Source organism: Cydia splendana, chromosome 11 (assembly GCF_910591565.1).
Source record: "Cydia splendana chromosome 11, ilCydSple1.2, whole genome shotgun sequence".
Classification (NCBI taxonomy): Eukaryota; Metazoa; Arthropoda; class Insecta; order Lepidoptera; family Tortricidae; genus Cydia; species Cydia splendana.
This window is the reverse complement of record NC_085970.1, coordinates 16,907,190-16,930,294: the sequence shown is the minus strand read 5'-3', so window position 1 is coordinate 16,930,294 and position 23,105 is coordinate 16,907,190. Positions and strand designations below refer to the sequence as shown.

The window sequence follows — 23,105 nt, the reverse complement described above, 5'->3', positions numbered from 1 at the left end:
TTTTCCTGTCGTCTATAGGTATAGACCTATTTTATGTATTTTTTTCAAAATTTTAGACCTAGTAGTTTCGGAGATAAGGGGGGGGGAATGGTCATTTTTTGCCTATTTGCTTGAATAACTTCTAAACTGTTGATTCGAAAATTATAAAAAAAAATTATTTGAAATCCTTACAATAAGCTCTTTCATTTGATATGTAACATGATATAGTTTGAAAAATTTTTTTTTTTTCATTTTTTCATTTACCCCCCAAAAGTGGCCCCCATGTTTAAAATTCATTTGTTTACGTTACATGTCCGTATTCGGGTCACAAACTTACATATGTGTACCAAATTTCAACTTGATTGGTCCAGTAGTTCCGGAGAAAATCGGCTGTGACAGACGGACAGACAGACAGACAGACAGACAGACAGACAGACAGACGCACGAGTGATCCTATAAGGGTTCCGTTTTTTCCTTTTGAGGTACGGAACCCTAAAAATTAGGGTACGTTATATTAAAACTTGAATGTGATATTAAAGACAAAATGAATATGGAACCTTTACTTGCACGAACTATTTTAAGGCTTCGTCACACAGGCGCGTTTTCCAGGCGGCGCGTTAGCGTTTTACATATAAAACGCTCACGCCCCGCCCGGAAAACGCGCCTGTGTGACGGAACCTTCATACTTACAATACCTACTCGTATAGTTTACCTACTACTTAACTTACTTATAGACTACTTGGCTAGTGCGTTAGTCAGCATGATTATTTCATCCTTAACTATTTAGCACTTTTAGACTGACGAGTAAAGCGTAAAACTTGAATAAAAAACATGGCATTAGATATGAAATCCAAAGAAACAAATTAAACCACACTACCTATATGCCTACAGACTTTTGTGTTCCTCACAGTTGAAATGGAACCATTTAATAACCCGTGGACAGGCGTGGCTCACTCCGCGATTTCACCGCTTTGCAACAGGTAGCTACAAGTACATCCGTAGTTCCCCACCAATTTTGGTGGCTAGCCAAAAGCCGCGCGTGGCGCTGTCGCCACCTAGCGGCCATATCTGTCCTGATCGTAACATACGCGTTTTGTTAGATAGTGAGTCTTCTGTACCTAGTACTATTATTTGTTCAGTGACGTGGAGTTTAACCTTTTTCAGTGACCGATATCCAATAGGCACCTACTTTTGCCAAGCCTTAAGTAGAGTCGGACCAAGCTGACTCTGCAATGACGTGTGGAAATATCATCATTTTTATCAATTTTTTGTGAAGATATGACGTTTATAATGACACGCCTTCACTTTGTTATGTTCAACTCGGTGCAAAATTTGTATAGACGGATGTTAGCGCAAGATTGTATCTCCCACCACATTCGCACAGGAGTTAAAAATAACTATTGAAAACTTTAGTCCACAACTTACAACTACGTATGTGGTCCAAATTCAAGTATCAGTAAAAAAAGACGTTGAGTATCTAACGCTGCGTCTCGAACAGCTCGCGAACGCGACGCGGCGCGGCGCGGCGGGCCCAAGGCGTTCGCGTTCGCAACGAGATCGCCCACGTAGGACACTTCTATAGGTATCAAAGGATTGATTCACCCCGCGCCGCATCGCTTCGCTTCGCGTTCGCGTGTTGTTCGGCTACGTAGTACGCTGCGTTATATAGAAAAAGCATTAGTACATATTATATCTAAGCTCCAAAATAAATGTAACGAGTACAAATCAAAACGACTCGAAATCAATGTTAAAACCTGGACCATAGTTGTATGATAGGACAATAGTTACCCGAGTTTACGGTGCTAGAGGCTAAAGAATTCTGCTGAAGAGTCTGATAATGATTAATGATTTAACCTAGTGTCTTGAAATTCAAACACAACAAAACACAACAACAACAACACAACAAAACATACAACAAAACAACAACACACAACAAAACAAAACAACAAAAGATTCAGTTATACAGGGTGACCCTAGCCATTGGACAAAGCCGAAATGTACATATGCATTAGGGTATTTAGAACCAGTATACAAAGTATCATAACAATCGGTGTAGCGGTTACGAAGAAATTAACAAATTACGAATTTTTACTTTGGAGCAACCTGTATGTGTAAGTAGCTCCTGAGGTAATAAATAGTATGAAACCTTCTTCGACCGTTTTGATTATCTTTTTTATTTATGACATTAATAAGATTCTGACTTTTGACAAATGTCATCATTGCCGCACATTTTCAAACAAATTGTCGAAAGCACTGCCAATGATTAACAGTACCTATGTTTCTTTTTGTTGTCGATTATTGGAAATAACTTTTGTTTGAAAATTTATTTTTTTATCTTTTGTTCTAATTAAAAAAATATTACCGTTAGAGCATTTCTGAGAAGTAACCCTACGTGGGATTTCAGGGTTTGTCCAATGGCTAAGGTCACCCTGTATATTCGGCAAATATTCCGTACCTACATATTTATAAATAATTGCCCCTTCCTCTAGATTAGACACTATTTTGTACTTTAAACGCGTTTTTATCAACTTAAGGTGCAGTGGGTTCAGCCAGCAGTTTTTGAAATATCATATATAAAAACTGAAAATCATGACAATTATTGCATTTTGGAATTATTAAATAATAACTATTAGGTAAATTTAAATTACTTAATTGCTAAACTACAATTTTTTTGTCAGTTACATACATATCTTTATTTTTATACATTGTGTGGGTATACCTATAAAATTACTTATTTATTTCTTAGCCCTAAACATAAAGAAAAGCATTATTTTGCAAATACCACGGGTCGCATATTCTACTAATTCTAAAACCTATATACTTACATATATAATTCTAAAAAATATTATTGCCCAATTTCAAAGTAAAAAGTATTAATTATAAGAAAAAATAAACAAACTGTCTACTTCAATAGGGGATATTACTGCAATGTTCTGCCGCCAGAGTGCAGCACTACCGACTCAGTAAATTCATAGACTAACTTATACATACTGTGTCTTAAACTGTTTTTTGACAAGTTTTCACAGACAATAAAATATGACATTGATGCATCAAGGCGGTTTGTTAACAAGGGCCTACCGGTAAACGCGAAAATGAAATTTAGTTATCTGCCTCTTTATCGTTCCAATATGCAAGAGTGATAGAGAGATTAGATAACGAAATTTCGATTTTCTTGTTTCGCGGTAGGCCATGTGTCAATGTGGTTTGTTTACTGTATGTGCCACAAAGGTGCCACCTACGCAGAGCTTTGCCTAATATTCCCTATTGATAGCAACTTTTATCGTCTCCCTCTACTACGGAAGTACGGACTATGATTGCGATTGTTCAATTTTCAACTCTACCTGAGGACAAAATAAGATGCAGAACGCAACGTCAAGCTAACAACTAAATATCTGCAATACAGATACCTACTTTTACTAGAAGCACGTCTTGTTATTCTAGACTCTAGGTACTAATCAATAAGGAGCAAATTAGAATGTCAAGCAAAAACCAACTCGGGAATATGTACTAATGTATTATACCTAGACACCTCTACTGTAACTGTTCAAGATATTATGACCGTCGGGTCCGTCGGTGTTACGGCACCAAACATGTACCTACAACCTTATTACCGAAAGATAAAAATCTAAGTACCTATCTAAAAACACCGAAACGATAAAGAAAGTAGGTATCAACCAATTTGATTCCTAGGCCACAGTACATAGAACCATGTTATAATGAATCGATTTGTTTATCTTATAGGGCATTGTTTATTGAGTGATGTATGTCAACGAGTACCTAGTTAGTATGTAGGTATATATGTAGTTAAATTGACAAGGTTATTTACGTTGTCAGAAAAAAAGGAACAGGCTTCGTCATAATACAGAAAGCTCATCCACCTCAGGTTTCGTCAAAATAAAACGTACATTTTCACATTTGTCATCTGCAACACGCATCGTCAAAATTAAAAGGAAATTGGTCATTACAAGAAAAAAACATAATAGAAAGCCATAAAACCTATATTCAAATCCGGTTAGTACTTGGCACAAACGTCCCCAAAATACCAGCGGGGTTCCCGCGCTGAATATTTAGCCTACGATATACGCTGGACCAGGTACGAACCAGATCTAGGATCGCAACCCCTATCCCGCAAGCGTTTACCCAGGTCCCTTACAAAAACCTTTGCCTCGGAAGGAATAATGTTTTTACTTAGGTACTTACACATCTTTTACAAAACGTCAATAAAAATTAAAACTACAACCATATAACGCCAAAACACCTATATTCAAAATATTATCTTTGAACTTTAATTAACAAACGCAAAGCTTTGTTAAAATTATCAACAATATACACATTGAAAAAATTGTCCACGTATTTTTGGGCCAACCTGTAGGTAGGTATATACTTAACTAATAATATAATAAAAGGGAGTATTTATTAAACGCATGCTAACAAGTTACGTTTAAAAATTTATGTTAAATATTATGTCATACAACAATGAAATATATGTAAATATGGTAACATAATAGCACAGAATAAATAGGTATTTCATAATAATAGTTTGCCCTACCTATATGATGAACTGAATTGAGCGTCATTTTTTTTTTCATTGTTTGGTGATTGATGATTTTTTAAGATCCTTCATCATTTGAGTTTTATTTTTGAATCCTGTTCAGTGCTTAGACCTTCTTGAAATTTTCTATAGTTTAAGTTATCTGGAAATCATACAATCTTTTCGTTCTCCGAAGAGCAATATTTCGTAAACTATCTAACAAACTAAAGTCCAAGTACCAATAAAGGGCCTATGTAGGAATAAGAAGTACAAGAGAAAGCATGCATTATTCGTCAAAAGAAAAATATATATTTTAGAACGACTTTATACGTTTTCACTTCACATAGTTACGATGATCGAGAGGCTGCAAAGTAAATTCGTCTAAAATAAAACAGCCATATCGAATTTGGTGATGAGAATAAGTAAGTGGTGATGAAACTGCAAAACAGGAGGTCGATTTTAAATTAATTTGTAATAGTATACAGTATGTAACTGAACGAAAAGCAATTGGGTGAATCAACTTTTAAATGTCCACATGATGAAATTATGGATTTTTATTTTTATTTGTTACTGTCCATATTTATATACTTTATTTAAAAGATTAGTTTCTCTAGTTAATGATTATGTATAAAGCAGAGCTGTTTCTTTAAGAATTTAGTGAATATGACGAAAAAAAATCACCAGCCCAAATCTGCCCTGTCCCCTGGACCACTATCCAAAAGTATTTTTAAACATACTAGACATCAATTATTGTTTTTAAATAATTGTTTTAATTACATGAATTAAACAATTCTGTATAATTTTGTATCTTTATATATGGCATATACTCACGAAAATTCACAATATATCCCCTGGACAACTCTTATTTCACATAATCGGATTTTTTTAAATTAAATCGCGAAATAGTTATAGTGATGTAAGAAAATTGCCCCTGCTACTTTGTTTTATATTGTGTTAAAAAAAATATCAACTGCTCTTTAATTTACAAAGAAAAAAATAAAGATATGTTTTTCAATTTAGGGACAACTTAGTTGTCCCATAGACATATCTGGTTGTCCAATGGAAATATTAATAATAAATCTTAAAGAGGGTACTAAATGAAACAAATTTAATAAAATATCAGAAAGCACCAACATATATATGTATGTTAGTGCTTTCTGATACTTTATTGAATTTGTTTCAGACCCTATAAAAAAGTCCAAGAGATAACCAAAATGTCCTATGGACAACCACTTCCGTTGTCCAAGTGACTAGTTGTCAGAGGGACTTATCTAAAACTTTGAGCCGTATAATAAATTCTAAAGATTTTTTGTGTTTATTTCACCCTTACGGTAAAATATATGTGAAGTAGTATCTGGTACATTTTTTGTGTTTATTTCACCCTTACGGTAAAATATATGTGAAGTAGTATCTGGTACAATACAATTTATTGTAATATGTTAAGTATTTATGTATTTATGCCAGTGGTCCGATGGACATATAATAAAGCCACCCACACTCTCCAACAGTACTCAACCGACTGACGCCGCGAGTTTCGTGTAATCAAAATGGCGAGTAGGCATATCTGCTTACCAGAAACTTGAACTTGTCGTCAAGTATCTTGCTACGTTATATATATTTAGATTTCATAACTAACTTATGGTTGTCCAGTTGACCTGCGTGACGTGGATAATTCAAGGGACAAAATTTAAACGCAAGAAATTCATAAACCGTTACATGCTAATATAACAAATCGGTATATTTTATTGATGATACTTAACCATAAAAATGATTATGTGTTTAAATATCAATTCCACAACAGTATTTTTTCAAAATACAAAGTTTTACGGTGCACTGTTGCAAGGGGACAATCCGTCCTACTATGGAAAACCAACTTATGGTCTGTTAGACAACCAATAAAGAACGGGTAAATTGTAAACAAAATGAAATGATTTGTAATAAAATGTTAGAAAATATTAATAGGAACATAGCGGAATACTAAAAAAACTCATACTTTTGTATAAATTTGTATTATCGATCAGGGACTCTGGGGGGCGATTTTTGAATTTCGATCGCTCGATTTCCTCACTCGAGAATCGGTGGAAAACGGCGAAATGCTAATTTATGAAATACGAGCGATATCAATTTGGAATCGAGTGGTATTGACCACTCGTTTTCAATTCTATTAGTAGAATTTAAATGCCTAGTAGTGGAGATATTATTGAACGAAATACCCGAAATCGAGCGGTCGAAATTCAAAAATCGGCCCCCTGTACGTGTGACGTTGAACACTTAAAAGTTGATTCACCCAATTACTCAAACCCGTTAATGTTTAGGTCATACTGAGCAACTTTTACTATGGGACCAACCCCGAAAACGCGAAAAAAAAATTGTATGTTTCATACATTTAGCTGGTCTGATGTTGAAATTTCCTATGGGAGTCAATTTTTTTTTTCGCGATTTCGGAGTTGGTCCCATAGTAAAAGATGCTTAGTATGACCTAAACATTAAAGGGTTTGAGTGATTGCTTTTAGTTCAGTTACATACTGTATATTAGTAAGGTAAGGATTTTTGTTAGTTTGTAATTTTATGTGTAAATTTGTATAATATTCTCTGTTTTGAGTACCTAATTTGTAATTTGTCACAGAAAAATACGCTTTACCTTTTATTTAAATAAAATAAATAAATAATTAAAATCACTTTATTTCAGACATGTCCATATAAAAATTATGCTAATTTGTTGTGGTTTCGATATGACCTTGACGTTCCTCTTGGTGATTGGCGCACAGCTCACGCATGACTTTCATTTAATTTCGCATTGGACCAATCGTTGTGAGCGATCTTCCACGTCGTATCAAAATAAAATTAGAACTATTAACAAATTATCAAATCTGAATCGAACCGTGTACCTACAGCAGTAAAAAAGCAGGTATAAAAAACAATAGCATTTAACCCTCTTTCCTCCTCCCCTCCCTCCACCTTTCTTCCCTGAGGGGCTTGCGTAACTCATAGCAGCCATGTATTTTTAGTTAAGATATATTTTTATAAAAGGTATGCTAGTTTTCAGGTAGGTATTTATTTACTTAATCCAAGTAACCAAGCCATGGTTAAATATCGGGACAACGTTAATAGGATGATGATGAATGGCATTCATGACATGGAGAAATAGAAATAGGAGCCAAAGTTAAAGCACTGTGTGTTTAGAGTGACTTTCTACTTTGAGATTGGTTTTCAGTTTATATTTATTAATTACGCGCATACCTATTATTAGGTACAAGTTCATCCGTTTTGATGAAAATTTACAATACAATATTGTCTTATTTACCTCTACTACTACATTAATACTTACTCGATAACACCCTTTTATGATTTGTCGTACCTAAATAACTTAATTAACATTTATTTAATTAATAAGGCTGCTCGTATATATACAATTACATTTTTTGCATTACTGGCATTGTTTTTTTTTTTAATTTTAGTGCTAAAAGTGGGTTCCCATATTTTGAGTCCTTATGTACACTCGTAATTCCTACGCTTTACAAATAATTAAAAAAATGTAATTCCAACCCCAATCCAATTGTTTTTGTTTCTGTTCGTGTATTGTAAATTGTGTGAGATGTGCAATAAGGAGTATTGTACATATTGTAATTTTAAAAAATCTGCCTTCAGTTCTTAACTGAGCCCACTAACAGCTATACCTAAATGGATATACCATTTTAGGTTTCAATGTTTCATTTCAGCTATTTTTAAGCGAGAATATTTTTTTCCATCTGTTGTCATTTCCATGTTCACAAGACGGCAATATGTTTGCCATTGTTGGTCAATGAATGTCAAAAAATACCAATTTTCATTATGCGAATGAAACATTTAGGATTTTTTTTTATAAAATAAGTTATTGTAAGGTTAAAAGCATTAATTTGACGTTTGAAATATAAGAATTATAATTATCCACAAAATCAAGCGTAAGCAAATTTATTTATAGATATTTTTGTTCAAATGTAGGCAATATCTATGATCTTGCCAAAGAATTAACATTTTACAAGAGCTGGAATAACTTATCAGCTCTCCTTTTTTTTCGTAGATTGGTACTAGTATATACTCCAATGCGAACTAAAAATTATATTAACTAACAACGCGTATATTGCGAAAACAATTTAATGTCTGAATTGTCTGACGGCAAATATCTTGCCGTTACCCACTAAAGGGTTAACGGCTGAAATAGGTGGGGTATGGTGCTGTGTGGTCACTTGCCAGTCAAACATCGACTTTTGATAATACCGGATAATGCACGGAGTCGTACAGCACCGTCTACATCAGCTGTCAAATTGGAAGCTCGAGCTTCTCTTAGACTTATGACACATATTAACCTAAAATTAATAATTTGTCGGTTGTTAGAAAATATTATTATATGTCCAACAAAAATAACTTTAATAAACGGGTCACTCGTCGAATCATACGCGGACATGCAGTGCTCGAGGGATAGATGCTTCAAAATATCTCGCTGGCCCAATATTACAGGGTTCTATGTTATATTTTTAAGATAGTTGAAATTCGACTTAATGTCACTATGACAATGTTCAAATTTCAGTTCGATAAAAGTGAAACATAGAACCCTGTAATATTGGGCCAGCGGTCTTAAATACCTACAAATTATTTTTTGCATAAAAAAGTGAGTTGTGATTGCAGAAATATTTGAAAAACAAGAAAAAGGAAGAAAAGAGAAGAAATCTTTCAAAATAGCCAAAGGTGTGTTGTCAGTGTGTTGGTCATTCGACGTCAAAGATATGTTTACACTTTAGCACCTTACTTCTCCTTTTTGATAAGGCGAAAAATGTAAACATATTTTTAACGTCGACTGTAGTTACCAGTAATGACATGAAACGTAGTCAACTGGTCAACACTAAAGGTCTAAATATCTCAAATGGCAATGGAGGAAGCTATTTTGGAGGCTTATCTTCAACAATTATTATAAGTTGAATAATGTTTTTAAGTCATTACAAAAAAATACTTATTGTTTTTCAAGTCGTAGTTAGATACTTGAAAAAAATATTAATATTTATATGGCGACATTATGGCGATTATTATTACCGTATTTAATCGTAGTATCAAAATGGCAAATACTTATTAAAAATTACAAGGCGATTTATAATTAACTATAACTCTGTTTTCAACTTCCGTAGCTTATCGCTATACTTATTTAATACCGTTGTTATATTGAATTTATATCCGATAATCTAAATACCGACTTAAGCTTAGCTTAATATGCTTTTTAATAGCATTTAATGTGGAAGTTCTTAACATCTTTATAGTACACCATAAGGATTTAATTACTGTCACAAACTAAGAGCTCTAACTTGCGATCTTAATCGTATTCTTAGTATTCCTACATTATATCTACTTATAGCACTTACATATATTGTTATTTTGTAATCGCTTACGATATTTGATTTCAGAAATACGCCGTTAGGTACGCCGTTAGTAGAATTTATATTTACATGGCTTTTGACTTGCTACGAAAAATAATAAGAATAAATACTTAATAACTTATTATCTAACACTGCATAGGGACTTGAGAGAAGCTAACATACTTAATTAGTAAATGTATATTATATTAAGTATATATATATAAATTTACTTATATACCTATACATATGTTATAGGTAAATATAACTATTTTTCAGGGTGTAACAAAAAACGACGATCCGTCGAAGTAATACTTAGTCTTAGTCTGTACTGTAAGTATTAAAAAAAAGTAAGTGAAAATCTTTTTCAATGTGTTTTTTTTTGCATGTGGCAGGTTCTCCGATTTAATCTATTTTGTATTTAGTTTTTGTTTTGTTGTGTTTTCTATTTTGTTGTGTCTACTTACGCTCCCTACTTTTGTACTTCGGGCCAAAAAAATACCTAATTATTTTTAATCAGATTTTTTTTGATACTTTTGTTTTCATACATAGGAATATTACTTAGCATCTGTTGCTCATTACGAGACAGAACTTTTCGTGGTTACTTTTCGTTACGTTTCAATGAATAGGTTATATAAATAGGTAATAAATTAAATAAAACAAAATAATGAATACATAAAGAACCTTCTTCTTTCCGTGCCTCTTCCCATTATTTGGGGTCGGCCCTCCTCGTTCTCAAGCGCCAGGTCGGGCGATCCTGGGTTGTCTCTTTGTTCAACTGGGTCTGTTTCAAATCCATTGATATGGTGGACCACCACGTAGCAGGCGGGCGACCTCTGCCTCTCTTATTATTCGGTAATGCAAGGGCTTTCCTCACGACATGGTCTTCGTCGCGTCTCATGATATGCCCGTACCATCTCAAGCGAGATTCTTGAATCTTGTCGGTGATGGGGGCGACCTTGTAGCTTCCTCTGATGTGTTCGTTACGTACTTTATCGAGTCTCGTCACACCGGCCGCCCACCTCAGCATCTTCATCTCATTGACATGGAGTTTTTGTTCATGCGCTTGTTTGATCGTCCAGCATTCTGCACCATACACCATAGCAGGTCTCACAGCTGTTTTGTAGACCTTGCCTTTAGTCTTTATCGGCACACGGCGGTCACAGAGCACCCCCGAGAGCGACCTCCATCTCAGCCAAGCTACATTTACCCTATGTGATACATCCATGTCCACATTTGCGTCCGCGGACAAAACCGAGCCGAGGTATTTGAACTTGCTTACTATTTTGTTGTGTCTACTTACGCTCCCTACTTTTGTACTTCGGGCCAAAAAAATACCTAATTATTTTTAATCAGATTTTTTTTGATACTTTTGTTTTCATACATAGGAATATTACTTAGCATCTGGTGCTCATTACCAGACAGAACTTTTCGTGGTTACTTTTCGTTACGTTTCAATGAGTAGGTTATATAAATAGGTAATAAATTAAATAAAACAAAATAATGAATACATAAAGAACCAATATAATATATATTAAAAATAGCTTTACACTGTTCCGCTGACTGCATCCGATGTGCAAAGCGAACGCAGCCTAAACGGACCAGTGTAAATGTACCCTTACTTCCATTAACTATATTTACACTTAGCCATGTAATATGATGTAATGCCAGAGAGTCTACCGCAAAAATCGAACATCGATATTTCTTTATCTACCTCTTTATCGCGCGAATACGCAAGAGTGATAGAGAGGAAGATAACGGAAATTATATTTTTGCGATAGGCCGTCATCAGTTTCTCAATAGTTAAATACAAGTTCTCATTATTAAAGTATACCTTTATAACTGAACTCATAATTTAACAATTGAATCAACTGTCAAACATGCAGTTATTATAGTACTTAACTAATACTAAACACTAAAATCTTAATTGTACTGAGGTGGATTTCCATAGGTTGTATGAAGTATTCCTTTTTTTGGCTAAAATATAACATTGTATTGAAGTACCCTACAATGCAATATCATAGTGTTAGGCAAACCTCCACTTAGGATTGCCGGCCCACGATTTTAGTTTTTGTTGTTTTCTTTGTAAAAATATTTTTGAAATATAAAAATTTGAAAACGACAACAATGAAACCATATAAACTTTCACAAAAATAGATGATGCGATCGGAAGGCGGATTGCCGACAAAACTTACTAAATTAATGTTAACAATTAAGCTGGCTGCTGGCTGTCACTTTTGGTGCTATTTTTTCAGAAAACATGAACTGAATTTCCAAAGGAAATAGAATGTCTGTTTATTTATTTTGTACTAACGAAAAATTAAACGTCGGTTTATCGTACACACTTACGTCTTGTTAAAAAAAAAAAAATTTTTACGCGGGTTTCATATCGCACATTTTAACAAAATAATCACTTTCCTAAATCTGCTCACAGCTATGTAACAGGTAAATTATCCCTGCAGGTTAAATATCCAAGTTAAATGAAGAATTTATAAAAAAAAACAGTTTTTAGCATTATCACTGACAGTCCTCAATTTTATTTATATTAGTAAGGCGACTTTTAATACTATACTAGACTTTGATTCATAAGTTAAAAGTGACAGTGAAAATAGTTTAAAGACATGGTTTATGATTATAAATGTAACTCCAAAATTTAGTAATATAGTATATAAATTTTGTTAAATCAAAACTTATATACTGATTGACCGAAGCGAAGCGAAGGTCTACGTTTTGACTCGGGCATTTTGCTTTCGTATGTCCGGATGTTCTCCTCTACAGGTCGCAATTCTTAACCGATTCTCGTGAAATTTTGTGACCGAATTTTATGACTAAATAAAATTTTTTTGTCAATCCGGTTTTTGGAAATTTTTCAAAATGGCGGAGTCGTGATACCTGGCGCCTAAACAAATAGTCGTATCGATATCATAAGACTTTTTTCTTTTTGAAACATGTTTACAGAGTTAATAGCAAAAAATGCAGAAAAAAATTATCGCTGGTTTAGGCGGTATTTAGATATTTAATTTTAACTAATTTTAATTTGAGAAGGAGTAGCTAAATTTCGTCAACCCATCTAAGAACTATTTGGCTCAGTTGGTAAACGTTCGCTTTTTCTGTTTGCAGTTTTTCTGTTTGGGTCTGGGTTCGATCCCCAGTAATTGTATGCTGGGATATTATAACTTTTTGTATTTTTTTACACATAAATTTCGTATTGTTTTTCTTTAATTTACTATACACCGTGTTTTTATTGAATTCCGTTAACTTCGGGGTATAGTTAAGTACGTTTATAAGAACTAAATGGCATAGTTAATTTTCAAAAAAAAATTTTTTTTTGTTTTCTTTTTTGTTTTTTTTTTTGTTTAAAAAGTAATTAAATGTAGCATATAGCGTTGTTGTAACACGGGCATTACATTTAACTCAACCAAACAATTGAAATCTGTGACATATCAATGTCATTTCGTACATCAATCGACCGAGATTGTACTTAAGTTTAGTAGCAAATGTATGAACTCATTCTAAACACTAATCAATATGTAAGCCGGCCCTAAGGCAAGTGTACACGCTTGTAGAGACCTTATAGTAAAAAAATAAACTATGGATTATCTCCGAAATGGACTTAATTAGAACATCGGTGTCTTTGAGAAAGTTACTTGATTTAAGCTCAGGAATGCACCCTTGAAATTAACGGAAATAAAAAAAAAACACGGTGTATTTAAAGCTCTTAGCACCATGTTATTTCAAGCTCTGCTCGCGAGGTCTACAGCTCAGATTAAATGTCCAAAAATTCAGAAAATTTGTATCGCTGGTTTTGGCGGTATTTAGATATTTCGTTTTTACTTGAGAATGAGTAGCTAAATTTCGTCAGCTTTAGTAAGAACTATCATGGCGCATTTTGCAAACGTTCGCTTTTTTTGGTTGCATCGGGAGGTCCCTGGTTCCATCCCCAGTAATCGACGTAATCGTATGCTGCTACACAACTTTTTGTATTTTTTTATACTTAAATTTCGTATCAATTGTTGTTTTTTATTTTATTATTTTATTTTGAAAAGCGCGGGCTAAGCGTATTCGTTTAATTTTTGCAAGAGATGATGGCTTTTTGCGCTTTAAAGAAAATTTGATTCTTGAATATACGGCGCCCATACCTTTGGCCTCCATGCTCGTCTAGATGGCGACACCATTTTATATTTAACAATTTTTACTCATATCAGTAAAAGAACATGGGTCAAAATCATATGGCGTTCTAAAAATAAAAATAATCATTTATCCATACATATATACATTTATTGATATTTTTTATTCATTTTCATTTTAATCCTGTATCGAAAGATGGCAGTAAATTTACAGCACTGATTTACAGTGACTACAAAATTTAGTACGACAATAACCCTCTACTATAGGGACCGTGCGCGTTGGAGGGTCTGCCATCTTGTGGCCTAAATCGGAAACATGTACATTGCCAAAGCAAGTTCTACCATCTACCGTTCTTGTAGGTACGTTTCCTTATGCATAGGTGCATAGTATAGGTTCTGTCATCTTGTGGGCTACATCGGAAGCATAAACGTCACATTTACGCCTCACGCCAAAAATCTGACGGCTCCTATGCCGCCCCCTATAGTTCACGCATGCCCCTTATAGGGACCGTGCGCGTTGGAGGGCCTGCCATCTTGTGGCCTGAATCGGAAACATATGTGCACATGTACATTGCCAAAGCAAGTGCTACCTTCAACCGTTCTCGTAGGTACGTTTTCTTGTGCATAGTAGGTTCTGCCATCTTGTGGGCTACATCGGAATCATAAACTAGACATCTACGCTTCGCGCCAAAGATCTGACGGCTCCTGTGCTGCCCCCTATAGTTCATGCACGTCCCCTATACAATCTATTCTCTTTAGAATTTAGATTAGTTAGATATTTAAATTCTTACTCGAAATAAGTAAGCAAATTTCGTCAGCTCAACTAAATGCTATCATAGCGCAGTTGGAACTCTGCCGCTTATAAGCAGGGATATGGGATAGGTACCCAGTTCGATCCCCAGTAAATGCAACTTTTTTTATTTTATTTTTGCACCTGAACATCGTATTGCTGATTGATCAAGCGAGCGCGAGGTAAGCGTATTCGTTTGAGTTTTTTTTTGTTTGAACATTTTTTTTGCGGTTTAAGTTCAAGGACACGGACCGTTACGCGGGCGAAAGCGGGCGCGGTGAGTGGGGGCGGGGCGGGGTAGGTGTTAGAGTAACTAACCCGAGCGGGCAGACGCGTAAGGGCAGACGACGTTGGCGCTTGTGTTGATTTTCAGAATTTTCCAGAACAGTATTGCACTTAGATTTAAATAATAAACTGGCTTTTCTATACGGACTTCGTTGCTTAGTGAATGGAATATTGATATTATTTTGATTTAAATAATAAACTTTAGCTTTTCTTTTCGGACTTCGTTGCTTACTGAATGGAATATTGATATTATTTTGATTTAAATAATAAACTTTGGCTTTTCTTTTCGGACTTCGTTGCTTACTGAATGGAATATTGATATTATTTTGATTTAAATAATAAACTTTGGCTTTTCTATTCGGACTTCGTTGCTTACTGAAGGGAATATTGATATTATTTTGATTTAAATAATAAACTTTGGCTTTTCTTTTCGGACTTCGTTGCTTACTGAATGGAATATTGATATTATCTTGAATTAAATAATAAACTTTGGCTTTTCTATTCGGACTTCGTTGCTTAGTGAATGGAATATTGGTATTATTTTGGGAATAGAAGTATATACGTTATACCTAAACAAAATGAATAATATCATAGCTAAAAGAGGGAAATTCAGTCAATTTTCTAACATTTTTACCCAGCCCCGGCAGCAATGTTTCGGGATGGCTGTCGCGGCAGTAATTTACGGCACGGCTCATGGAATTACTTTTGCGAATTTTCATATAGATGAATTACTAACATCCGGCGATACCTACTATAGGTCTTGTTTACAAAAAATGCGGAGCACGAATTTACATGATCAACTGTGCTCCGACGATTTATTATCGCCTATATATATTTTAGGAAAGGTATTCCATGTAGAAAAATGTGATTTAGCGGATGAAATCACCAAATCCTATAGAGATAGAACACTGCAGAGTGAGGCTCTGATGGCCCTCCGGGAGGCTTTTGCCGACGAACATGGAGGTGGTTTTACTTTTACCACTCAGGGGATGACGGTAGGCGTCTGGAAACGGGAAGGGGAGTATTTTCTTTTCGATTCCCATTCTGTAGATATTAGTCATCGGTTGGTAGATTACCAGTCAGGGGCTGCATATTTGTATAAAACCACGTCAATTGAACAGCTTGCTACTTTGCTGTGCGGAATTTACAGAAACAATGTAGGTCCTGACTGGCTTCAAATGGTCAGAGTTTTTGGAAACCCAATATTTACACGGCCTAATGATGCAATTTTGATGTCCTTTGCTGAGTCACGTAGGAGGCAGCGACCCCTGCCTGGGGCCTTGCCTTCACCCTTGATTCCTCCAGTTATAGTATCTTTGTCGGAATCAGACAATGCATCTGCGTCATCCCAGCGTAAAAAGCCCAAACCAACTCCAAAAAAAAAAACTGCCGCAATGAAGGCTAAGGAAACTGCACAAAAACGGCTTAATGAGACCCCAGAGCAGACAGCCGAGCGCCTTAATAAAAATAAGGCACGTAAGTCATTTAGAATAACTGCGGAGACAGAAGAGGAAAAGGAACAGCGTCTTAATACAGATAAAGAACGTAAGTCTTCTAGAAGGAATATGGAGACGGATGAGGAAAGGGGAGACCGTTTATTAAAAATGAAAATTTGCACAACGTCTGCTAGGACTAGCTGTACTTTACAGACTGACCAGCGTGTAAAGGAAAATAAGCCACATGTGACTTTGTTTGATTATTTTCAGAGAGACTTTGATTGGGATATTTGTTTAGAGTGTTCGGAACGGTTTCCTGGTCTTCAAATAAAATCAGGGTCTTGTATTCGTTGCTTAAAATACCGGGGGGGTGATAAAGTTAACCCATTTTCTGCAACGAACTACATGGATCCAGGGGAAGTTCCACCAGTCCTAAAGGATCTCTCAATGGTGGAGGAACAGATAATAGCTAAAATCCATCCTGTTATATCTGTTTATCGCATAAAAGGTCAACAGTTAGGGTACTCAGGTCAGGTTATAAATTTCCCACAGGAGGTTTCTGACATTGCAAACAAATTGCCCAGAGCGGTTTCTACTTTGTCCTCTATTCTTATAGTCAGACAAGAAAAATCATCTGGCTATGTTGATTTTAGAGTTCGTAGGGATAAAGTTAGGTCAGCATTGGAGTATCTCAAAGTAAATAATAGATATTATCGGGACATTGAGATTGATGTTAATGCTCTAAATGATATACCTGTGGACGGATCGCTGATAGACGTAATTCCACAAACATTTACTGGACTCGCCGATGATCAGGTGGACAAAGACGAAGCGTGTGAAGTAATGACTACTGACGTTCCCAATTTTATAATTAATGAGAAAAAGGGTCAAATTAAAAGCGTACTCGAGGATGACCCCGAGGTCGTTGCTTGGCCCAAACTGGGGAATGAGCCAGTTAATGAATTCTCAACTGTGGGTTACATAGCTATGGCTTTTCCGACCCTGTTTCCTTATGGCAGTGCCGATTTGCGTGAGCCTAGACTGATAAAGGTAACCCCCAGTGATTATTTCCAGCATCTAATCAAGTATAAAGATGGTAGGTTTGCGAAACATCCGCGTTTTCGTTTTTTTGCAATGAATAGTTCGCTAAGATGGGCTGCTCTTCAGAATGGGAAGATCTGCGTTCAGAAAAATTCAGAACTTCAAAATCTTACTGCAGCTGGCGTTAAAGAGAGGTTAGCTATAAATCCGAGTTTATTAAAAAATATGCTTTGTTTTAACTCTTCACTGAGAGGGACTAGCGCCTACTGGCACGCAAGGTGTGGAGAATTATTAGATATGGTGCAACAGTTGGGACCGCCGACCCTCTTCTTTACTTTAAGTGCAGCTGACATTCATTGGCCGGATATTTATCGTCTGCTTGATCCCGGGACAGATTACAGTAAGCTAAGTAAATCAGAGGCTAGCCGAAGAAGAAATTCTATTTTAAACGATAATCCGGTTATTGTAGCGTGGTTTTTTGCCAACAGGGCTGATTTTTTCATAAAATCAGTTATAATCCCCAAGTTTAATGTTCGAGACTTTTGGTATCGGACTGAGTTCCAACATCGGGGTAGCCCGCACATACACGGGGTATTATGGTTAAATGAAGCTCCAGATTTGCATACTTTGGACAACATGGACGAACCAGAAAAACAATCCGTTTGCCAATTTTTCGATGCGCTCATATGTACTGATAGCCCAGGAATAGGGCCGCTCCCCCCTGTGCATCCCTGTCAGGTCCATTATTCCGACATATCTGACCACGACGAAGATTATTTAAACTTAATAAACTGCGTACAAATGCACACAAAGCATGGTCCACAGTGTTTGCGCTTAAACAAAAAATCGAAAAAAAAAGAATGTCGTTATAAGTTCCCATTTCCTTTACAGGAAAGGACTCACCTCAGCAAGAGTAGTGGGCATTGGGAATTGATAACAAAACGCAATCACGAATTGGTGAATAGGCATAACAGATACATAACGGAGCACTGGAGAGCTAACACCGACGTTCAAGCTATTCTCAGTTATAACGCGGTATTGAACTATATAGCTAAATACGCTAGCAAAGCTGAGCCCTGCTCAAAAACCCTAGAAGTCTTGCTGGGCGAGTCCCTTAAAAACGAAGAAGACGCGGCAAAAACAGTTGTCCAGAAACTATTTATCCGCATGATCGCAGAAAGGGACTTTTCGGCCCAAGAGACTGCTCAAATTTTAATGAGTTGGCCTCTTTATCATTGCTCAAGAGTATTTGTCACAATTAATGTTGATAAAAAGCAATGGGTGCCAATGGAGAGTACCAATGCTCAGGCGACGTCTCTTAATTCTCCCTATGACGTGTATCATTTGCGTCCAAAGGAACAAGAGACTATGTCTCTGTTTGAGCACGCGTCCAAGTTCTACAAAAAAGGGGAAAATTGGGTCAAAAGAAGAACATCATGTATAGTTAGAGTGTTCCCCAAGCTTCGCACAGATCAAGGAGAGGCATATTTTCGACAACAAGTTCTCATCCATGTGCCGTGGAGATCGGTAGAAGCCTTGAGTAATCAAGGGTCGTGGGAACGGTTATATCACCGTCTGGTGGAAAAGCCTAATGATATTTTAGTCCTACCTCGAGTTGAAGAAGAGTACGAAAATGTTGAGGATGATGACGAGGCTCGTGATGTAGCGGAGGAGTGGATGGTGGTAGCAGCTATGGGTCCCACTGGCGAATTAGGACTCGAAGTGGAAATGGGACTAAGAGAAATTGATACAAATCATTCATGGGCAGATGCATTTGAGAAATTCAACGACCCATTGAGCTTGCCTGGATTTATTACATTGGAAAAGTTAAAGGACTGCGTCGAGAATGAAATTTGGGAAGATCCAAAAGTAACATTTTCCAGTGAGCAAATGACGGTACTCTCATTTCTATCCGAACGCATTTCGTGCATTAAATCAAATTGTATCGAACTCGAACCACGTATTATGATCGTACAAGGCAAAGCTGGTAGTGGCAAAAGTACCGTAATTAAAGCCATGTGTGCTACATTGAACCGGGAGCTAGGACCTAATAGTTTTCGCCTGATGGCCCCCACAGGGGCTGCTGCTGTTAACGTTGGAGGTAGCACAATTCACTCGGCCTTGCATCTCGGCATTGAAAGACAATTCCGAAAACTAGGCGATGAGAACCTACAACTATTTCAAGAGAATATGCAAGATTGCAACTTTATTATAATTGATGAAATGAGTATGATTGGCTGCTCACTATTCAAAAAAATTGATTTGAGATGTAGGGAAGGTAAGCCCTTATTTTCCCACTTGCCTTTCGGAAATGTTACTGTATTTTTGTTGGGTGATATAAAACAATTACCACCAGTACTTGATCGTCCGGTTTATGGAACGGGATTTACCTGCGTGCTAGCGGATCAGGGACAACTACTCTACAAAGAAATCACATCATGTGTCATTTTGTCAACGTCTTATAGGCAAGGAGGTGCAGGCCAGGCACATTTTAGGGACATTTTGGATCGTCTGGGCGACGGAAAGTCAACTAAGACTGATTGGGAAATATTAATGTCGCGGGAAAAAAGTAGACTAAGTGATGCGGAACGACGGCTTTTTTCTAATGCAATGAGACTTTACCCGGAAAACAGGAATGTTAGTTTGTATAACATTTCCAAACTAAAGGACCTCCATAAGCCCACGGCTAAAGTATCGGCTGAACATAATAACAAAGAAGCTGCACAGGCATGTGCAGATCGACAAGCGCAAGGGTTAGAGAAAACTCTGTACCTCTGCGTTGGCAGCAGGGTCATGCTCAAAACAAATTTGTGGGTTAAAAAAGGTTTGGTGAATGGTTCCGTTGGCACTGTTACCGATTTGGTGTATCTACCTAATCGTGCACCACCCGTTGATCGCCCTTTGGTAGTAATGGTCAGATTTGACAACTACAGCGGCCCGGCTATAATGGGATCAGTGCCGGTCGCCGCTGTCACAAAAACTTGGCGTTCTAAAGAACTTACATGTTCCAGGAGTCAATTTCCACTTACGTTAGCATGGGCGGTCACCATCCATAAATCGCAGGGGTTAACATTGCCTAGGGTAGTGGTCGACCTTGGGCTCAGGGAACTAGCTGTAGGTTGCTCGTACGTTGCGCTTTCCCGGGCTCAAAGTCTAACTAACATTATCCTAGAGCCTTTTAATTTGGATCGTCTCGCTAAAATTAAAAGCATGAAACTCCTTTTATTGCGACTCGAGGAGGAACAAAGACTGAAAAGACTGGCAAACCAAACGCGCACGAAGCTTCTCAGTTGCAGTTTACAGGCTAATTAAAAGGTAATGTTGGTTCCCTAACATAAGTAGAGTTAGACCAAGAAAAGTCTGCAGAGATTTTGACACTGGCACAAATAACATTGGCACTGCGTGTGCTGTCAAAATCTCTGCAGACTTTTCTTGGTCTAACTCTATCCACTTTTCTATACAATTAGTATGGCAACGTGTATACTTAAGTTGGGGCACCGACCGTACACTGACATCGGAATGATATTTTTATCATGTTATTTAGTAGTCATCGTGCGTCTCGCTTGCGCCAATACATGTACGGACAAGAACCAGCGAAATGCACGATAACTAAATGACATCAGTTAGACGTCATTCTGATATCAGTGTACGTTTGAATTGGCCTGTTAGCCAAAAATTGTTTCGTATGTCCATCTGTTCTACTCTACTGGTCGCATTTCTAAACCAATTCCCGAATTTTGTAAGCAGGTTCGATAGTTAAGGTTTGATAGTTAAGGTAAGAATTTAGAGAATCTAATTGTCAAATTAGATTCTCTAAATTCTTCTAAACAACGAAGCCATACATTTACTCAGTTTTAAGCTCAGCTCGCGAGGTCTACAGCTCACAGAGCCACTAGTTTAAACATTTCTCAAAGATCTATAATTGAACGAACTGTCATTAATAATGCAAATGTTAAGATCTATGGAAGAACTTAAGAAAAAACTTATGCTAAATGACTATTAAGCCACATGTTGGTAAAATAAAAGGTCAACACAAATTAAAACTAATAATTGAACGAAGGAAGTACACTGCAAATTAACTTTAATAATAATAATAAAATGATAGAAACCTTAAATCAAAAGTAACTATTATAAATTAATATAGGAAAAGCAGAAACAGTGGCTTTGCTAAACGAACAGTTCTTAAAGCAAAAAAATAAATATACATCGAAAATTAAATATACGTAACTTTAGAATGAATATATTTTTTTCATCACGCAAAACATATAAATATATTTTTCTTTACCTTTTCCTTTGCTGTCTTTTCTTTCAATGTATGACTTAATCACATAAAGTAAACATAAGTTAATGTATAATTAAACTTAATTAACGAATTAAAATAATATTCGATGCAAAACTCAAATATTATGTGTATGAAAACAACTACTTTATCACTCCGTTGACGAGTATATCACCCTAGATATTTTTGGTAAATAAAATATACTATGTTACTAGTGGCAATACTCAACAAAAGATCTGGCCTCAATTTATTTAATCGTATGGCGTATATAGATGTGTTAATATAATAAAGTGTTACTTACTTACTTACTTACTTAGATAAACATTCTCAAACAATATGTAAGTAGCTAGATAAAATAACTATAAAGCCCCAATTATACAAGCAGTACGATCACAAACTTTTTTTATTGGATAAAGGTAAGCATTTGACCACAATCTCACCTGATGATAAGTGCCGATGTGGTCTAGAATGGAGCATGCTTACCTAAGAGATGTCTATTCACTCTCTATTTGAGAAAAAAAGGTTCGATGGTTCTCAAATATATACCCATAGGTCAAATAACTATAATTATTGTGGTTTTATGAATTAATAAAGACACATTGAGATTAAATACTAACTTTACACACTTCTTAGAAAAGACGAGATCCTTTGCCCGAAATATGGACACATGAGTTTGTTTGAAATGTTCAATCTTAATTATTTTTTAACATGCAAAAATTATATATGTATTTAAAAGAAAATACACGAGTTTAGTACTGAACTCTCAACAGATATCGGTCTATATGAAAATTACAACGATTAGAAATTCATTTTGTTGAGATTTTAAATAATCAACCTGTAAAACTCATGTTCAGTAAAGATTGAAAATATCAAACACCAATAACATTATATTTAATTAAAATGTAGGTACTAAAACTTAAATCGCATTAAAATAATTCTGGCACACAGTTTGATTACGTTATTCCAATTAAATTCGTTAAAAATAATGAAAACCACGTAATTTTCCATCAATTCAAAAGATAAGCTTAATCCTAACACATAACCATAACTAATTGATTAACATTGACGTATGATAAATAAGTAAAATAAGTAAATGATCCCGGAAACTGGCAAATAACAAAACTAAACATAAGCAAGATTCATAGATTCACAATAAACATAAAAACACAAAACTAAAACTTAAATTAACAAACTATTTCTGTGACTATTCATAATAATACATATATAACACTCTAAAAATATGTGCGTCACATCAT

General features: G+C 35.7%; 2 protein-coding genes and 1 long non-coding RNA gene across 3 annotated transcripts in view; 2 read left to right on the top strand and 1 right to left on the bottom strand.

The window, feature by feature from the left end:
* The window catches only part of LOC134794914 (uncharacterized), a 443,559-nt gene that overhangs the window by 200,630 nt on the left and 219,824 nt on the right, over positions 1–23,105 (top strand). The gene's annotated exons all lie outside the window — the stretch shown is intronic.
* Positions 10,601–11,119, bottom strand: LOC134795222 (uncharacterized). The gene has a single exon (XM_063767054.1). The coding sequence runs from the start codon at positions 11,117–11,119 to the stop codon at positions 10,601–10,603; it is 519 nt and encodes a 172-aa protein (XP_063623124.1).
* The window catches only part of LOC134794983 (uncharacterized), a 312,799-nt gene continuing 302,546 nt past the window's right edge, over positions 12,853–23,105 (top strand). The window contains exon 1 of the long non-coding RNA XR_010144742.1: positions 12,853–13,390. This is a non-coding gene — a long non-coding RNA (uncharacterized LOC134794983). The remainder of the gene's footprint in view (positions 13,391–23,105) is intronic.